The sequence below is a fragment of the Telopea speciosissima genome, chromosome 7, assembly GCF_018873765.1.
Source record: "Telopea speciosissima isolate NSW1024214 ecotype Mountain lineage chromosome 7, Tspe_v1, whole genome shotgun sequence".
Classification (NCBI taxonomy): Eukaryota; Viridiplantae; Streptophyta; class Magnoliopsida; order Proteales; family Proteaceae; genus Telopea; species Telopea speciosissima.
The window spans coordinates 66947566-66953565 of NC_057922.1; the positions used below are offsets into that span (position 1 = coordinate 66947566).

At 39.8% G+C, this 6000-nt stretch overlaps 1 protein-coding gene across 2 annotated transcripts in view; it reads left to right on the forward strand.

Moving 5' to 3' along the window:
• LOC122669936 overlaps window positions 1-5522 on the forward strand; it is a 31504-nt gene extending 25982 nt beyond the window's left edge. For both annotated transcript variants that reach the window (XM_043866853.1, XM_043866854.1), the window contains exons 5-8: window positions 3275-3334; window positions 3484-3591; window positions 4693-4738; window positions 5213-5522. In XM_043866853.1, the coding sequence (XP_043722788.1) occupies window positions 3275-3334; window positions 3484-3591; window positions 4693-4738; window positions 5213-5412 (414 nt within the window). In that variant the 3' untranslated portion in view covers window positions 5413-5522. The remainder of the gene's footprint in view (window positions 1-3274; window positions 3335-3483; window positions 3592-4692; window positions 4739-5212) is intronic.
• Window positions 5523-6000: the final 478 nt, after the last annotated feature.

Here is a 6000-nt window from a genome sequence, read left to right on the forward strand (position 1 = left end):
TCAGAGCTTACTCCAAAATATTGGTGGTTCTGTTCATCGTCCAATGATGTTGTACTATGACAACAAAGCAGCGGTCAACATTACTCACAATCCAGTGCAACATAATCGTACCAAGAATGTGGAGATCGACAGACCCTTCATCAATGAGAAGTTAGAAAGTGGGCAGATTTGTATACCTTTTGTGAAATCTGATGATCAACTTGCAGATGTATTCACTAAAGGGTTAAGTGGAAAGTTATTTCATCCTAGTCTAGTCAAGTTGAGCATGTGTGATATCTATGCCCCAACTTGAGGGGGAGTGTTGAGTTATGTAACCCGATAAGGGTATTTTGGGTTTTTTTCTTTGTTTATTTCCTGTTATAAGCATAGTCGGCTATACAGGGACAGTATTGTAATTCTGCCTTATAAGTGTATGTTATAAATGAAGGGGCTGAGTGTGAAGATCACTCACTCAAGCCATTTCATATTTTCTCCTCTCTTCTAACAAGTTCGTTCAACAACATGGACAGTTGACGGAGGTGGGGCGGACAGAGTGTAGAGACTAGCTTTACTCGGGTTGCTCAGAAGGATATTCTTGGTACTCCGATCCTTGACAAAAAATTGTGAAGGGTGAAATTCAAAGAAGACATCATTATCTTTTGCAAATTGTTGAACTGATAAGAGAGGTTTAGTGAGGGAAGGGACATGTAACATATTAGACAAAAGAAAGGAGTGGGATGGTTGGTGGGGGAAGAAAGAGAGCCTTGACCAACGTGAGAGATGGGAAGATACATACCATTGCCAACCTGTACCTGAGTGTTCCCAGCATCTGTATCATAACACTGAAAGGAATGGAGATCTGGGGTTATGTGATAGCTGGCACCAGTGTCAGGATACCACATGAAGGAAGTAGGTGGGGGGGTGCTGACAAGTTGTAAGGGGTTTGGGTGGCAGGTTTGTGTTCGGGATGATAAGGATGGTGGGGGGAAACATTGAGGGTGGAATGGAGGGCATGGATATGGTGTAGAAGTAGAAGTGGGGTTGGTGGGATTATGGTGGTAGAAGCATGTGTCAGCATAATGGTTTGTTCTATGACAGATATGGCAAAACATTCGACCATGGGAAACAAAGCGGCCACCCCCCTGCCAGTGTCATTATGGCCACGGCCACAATTGCCATGGTTGGATGATGGTTGATTAGGTGGCTTTCCTTGTTTAGCCATGTTGGCAGATGGAGGCGTAACAGTGGATGAATCGCCAAGGGTAAGTTGCTTGAGAGATGTTTTATTCACGAACTCATGACTCAGGAGGAGTGCATGGAGTTCGTTGTAGGGAAGTGGGGGTCTGCCAGCGGCAGAGAGCTCATCGGATATTGCCTTTGCTCATTGTAGAAATTCGTTGTATGGAAGTTGGGGTTTGCCAGCGGCAGAGAGCTCATCGGATATTGCCTTTGCTCATTGTAGAAAAGAGGTGACAGATTCTTCAGGTGCCTGAGTGATATCCTGAATAGCAATGTGCAGTGAGAGCAGTCGTGTGAACGAGGTGGAACCAAACAAAACATGGAGAAGAAGAACCCACAGTGGAGGGAGTAGCAGCGGCGGCCTGTGTGGAGACTGGAGAGATCCATTGCAGACGAGGTGTTCGTCATGGTAGGGCTCGGTGGAGCCAAAAAAAGAAACCCAGGTTTTTAAGGAAACTCGTTGAAGAAGGTTTTTGCTCTGGAAACAGCCTCTCTGCGAAAGCAGGGGTAAGGCTGCATACATTATGACCCTCCCCAGACCCCGCAGTGGAGGGAGCCTCGTGCACTGGGTATGCCCTTTTTTTTTTTGTGTAAAAAAGTGGAAGGTTGTTGCTCTGATATCATATTAACTTAGATTAATTCCCGTGTTCTCCCTGTTTAGAGAGACCCACTATATATATTATTTATATATTGAGCGTAAGTAGTATAAGGGATTACAATGAAAAGGAATCCTTGAGAGTCAAGGAACCGTGACTCAAATAAACTCTATCACTAGGAGTTACATATGATAAGAATACTACGTAAAATAGAAGTCCGAATTCCATAAGGAAATATGATCGCGTGTGATAATGACAATGACAACTCACGCATCGGTTGATAAAGAAGAATGTTTGGTGTAAGGCCAAGTACCTTTTGCAAACTGGTTTGTTTTGTGTAAGGCATCAAGAAGGCTGTTTTTCACTATTGAATGATCTCCAGAGGAAGAATTGGATTGGGAAGAGGGCAGCAAAGAAGTCTTCTTATGGGCTGATTTTTTTCCGGTGGTGGTAAACTTGAAGTGGCTTGTCAACAACAGGTGCTGGTGCAGGTTCATCAGTGAGCCATACGAGCAAAGGCACTGGTGGTAGGGACACAGTAATAGGGGAAGAAGCAGAGGTGTCAAGAAGAAATTGATTCGAAGTTCTACCATCATCAAAAAAAGAATGGTTCCTTTTTGAATCATTCCAACTCATTTGTTGGAGAATTCGGAAGTCCATTATCTCTGTTGATGTGTGGTTTTGGATAAGTTTTGTTCATTGCCTAACAATTAACAATTAAATAAATAAAAATCCATTGATGTAAACCTTTTCCCCTGTTTGGTTGTGTCAGTAACAATTATGTTCTAGGTAAATAAAAAAGACACTCCGAATTGTAGTCTCAATATGATTCAACCAAAGAAAGATGTATTCTTTGCATAGTTGTCAAGGCGTCGCTTAGGTGACCGCCTTTGCATCCAAGCGCCTTGACAACTAGTGGCACCTTGGTTGCCTAGGCAGGTGTTTTGGTCGCCTTAGTCACCATCTTGGTGTCACCTTGCGTCCAGACCCCCTCCAACGCCTTGGATTGCCTAGACTCCATGGTAACTATGATTCTTTGTGAGTGAATACATAAGCAAGGTTCCATTATCTCTTATCTAGTAAAATTTTGAAAGGATTTGGGTGAGTACATGTCAAGGCCTATAAATCTTGCGTTTCTTAACAACTGATTTACTGATCTTTCTCTCTGCAAATGATCCTCCAACCTTAAATATGATTTAAAATTTACCCTTTCAAATATTATCCTTTATCTGAAGTGCAAAACAAAAATACAAAAAAAACAAAATAAAAATGTTATCCTGTATCTTTCTAACTTCATCTAAGAAGGCGTTGCAGTTTCTGTTTGGATTAATGGTTATCTGTTGCAATTTTACCAGGGCTTGGTTTTTTAAAATAAAATCCAGTTTCCTTTAGTCTATTTTTATTTCTAATGCCTTTTAGTTGTTCATGTTTTATAATGCTCTTTTATTTGTTTTTGATAGAATGAAAATGTCCAGTCAGATCAGCAAGCTTTCTATTACTTGGAGAAAGCAGTTGACCAGGTACGTTTTCATATTTGACTAAAGACATGAATCAAATGAGCATGATTTTCATCTTTGATGCTGACAAACTAATTAGCTAGTTATTTATCTATGTATTAATTAAAGGCGAGTCTTTATCTTATTACTTACTGGAGCTTATTGTGCTCTAGTTGCATCCAGGTGCTTTATACCTTCTAGGTGCTGTATATTTGACAGGGGACTGTGTTAAGAAAGATATTGCCTCTGCATTGTGGTGTTTCCATAGAGCATCAGAAAAGGTAAAGGAGCCAGGCAATCTTAATGCATCTTTCTTGAGAATAAGCAATAAGCGTAATGTGCTTGTAAGCTTTGAATTTTGTTCAGTAATTGTTTTAGTTGTTGGTGGGCATCCAAGTCAGTTTTTGAGTGTCTTTATTTCAGGCCTCTATCTTGAACTAGGCTGAGTACTGAAAACTTTCGAATTACTTAAGAAAACATTGTAATAATTTTGTTTAATATTTTCAAAAATTCAAAAGTGAGATCTTGTAATATGATTCTCAGAAGGATTGGAGGTGTTGTGCTGGCATGTCAGCTTTGGGAATAGTATATCGCAGGATTTATATGATGTTGCAAGGTAGATGGCCAGTTAATGGGTATTTATGAACCTCCCATACCAGGTTATGAATTGAAGCCTCAATCTAGCTAACAATATTGACTTGGTCAATTTCCTTCTTAACAGCTAGTCTTTGATCAGTAGCGTGTTTGCAACTATTTTTTGATAGGCTGTTAGCTCATTAGTAGACTGAAACTTGGGCCCAGGAGATTGACTTAGTATTTCTCTTTTAAGAAACATTCCAATAGAATTTGAACGATACAGATTGGCCAATTTTTTTTTTATTGGTTGGTAGCTGTTGCCTACTTGCTTGTGGACCTTTTCTAGTTCCATACTTCCTGTGGACTCTCACTAAATTTTACAACTTTGTTTGATCAGATTTATTCCCAATCTAGCTAATTTGAACAATTTAAGCTGAATTTTTATGAAGGCCAAGATCTTATTACAAAAGAATATGCTGATAGAACAGATGACATCTTGGAATATACATGTTAAAGGACCAAGTTTTCTTTCAGCCACTCTGAATGTGGCTGAAAGAGGGATCCCCTCACCACTGCCATCGGTCCCATCTGATTGGACTAGGGAGGGATGTTTTCAACCCTGTACAAGAGGGGGTTGGAGTTTACGATGACACGAGTCCAATCAGAAGGTCAAATCACCAGTGGTAAGGGGATTCTTCCTTCTCCACGGGTGAAGGAAAACTTGCGTCCATGTGAAATGTCATTGTATGTTTTTCCAATGTGCAATATTTGGATAGATCTCATTTTGCACATTAAAATATCTGCAGGGACATGCCGGTGCAGCAATAGCATATGGATCACTTCTTTTAAAAGGTGAGGTGATCACACTAGCAGCAATGAGACCTATCTTTATCACTATATATGTGTATACAGATTCGTGTAAGAAACTGTGGTCAAAGTTGTTTCTTTTGGGGGATTTGGATTTAAGAAATTACATAGGTTTGTGCCTTCTGGTGTTTGTTGGTGCTTATGTAAAGGTGAAAAATTAGGGCCATGGACCTTGTGCTTAGTGTGGTATGATGGGTAAGTGGTTGAGATGGGGAAGGAATCACCTGATATATATTAGGCTAAGATATAATTTGATCAGATGATCTGTGCCATCGCAGGTATTACACTTTATTTGAATGGCTACAAGTAACGTGCTAAAAGATCCAAAAGGATGATAACTGAGAGTGTCTTTTTTATCTGTTGTCAGTCTAAAATGTCCAGTATACAAATATGCATCCTTATGTTTTCTTCTCAATTATATGGTGGTCATTTTCCTACTTGTGCATCATTGTGTTTCAGGTGCTGAAGTCCCTGAAGCCATAACAATATTTAATTCGAAAAGAAATCTGTCAAAAACAGTAGGGTTGGAAAAGCCTGCAAATGATGCAATTGAGTTGGCCAGCGAACAATTCCAGAAAGCTGCAAAGGCAGGATGTGATCTTGGATTTCAATGGTTGAAAAGGCTTGAGGATGAAGAGAAAGCTCAGGTTGTTGAATAAATCATGTCGACATGGTACAGGTATTATCCAACCATGCATTAGTCATAGCTTTGGGCTGGAAGGCAGTGGATAAAGAGATCAACATGGCTATGGAGGTGCTTTAATTGTTATTGCTTGGGCGTGATATTTTTTCTTTGTTTTTACATTCATGTTTATGTAAATTTGACAAGAACAACTGTAAGTAACGTTAAACCCAAGGGGATAGCTCAATTAGTAAGGAACAAGAAGTCATGTTTATGTACAGTCATATGCTTCAGACTGTTTCAGCTATACCTTGTTCTCAGAAGCAGTGAGTGCAACGATTTAAAAATAAGCCATTGTTTTGGTTTCAATGCATGTGGTCATGGTGCCCTTGGATTTTCAAGTGTTAGATTTTAAAATCCCCATACCTCTGACACTGACATAAAAAGCCCCTTTAATAAAAAAAAATACATAAAAAGCACCCAAAATCCCAATCTAACTGATGAAAATCTCGAAGCACCTGGGGGTGTTCTTACTGGATCGTTGCCTTTCTGTCTGTTTTATAATCTGGTGGTTGAACGATCAAACCCATGAAATTACAGAAAACTTTCAGTTCCTATTTGCCAG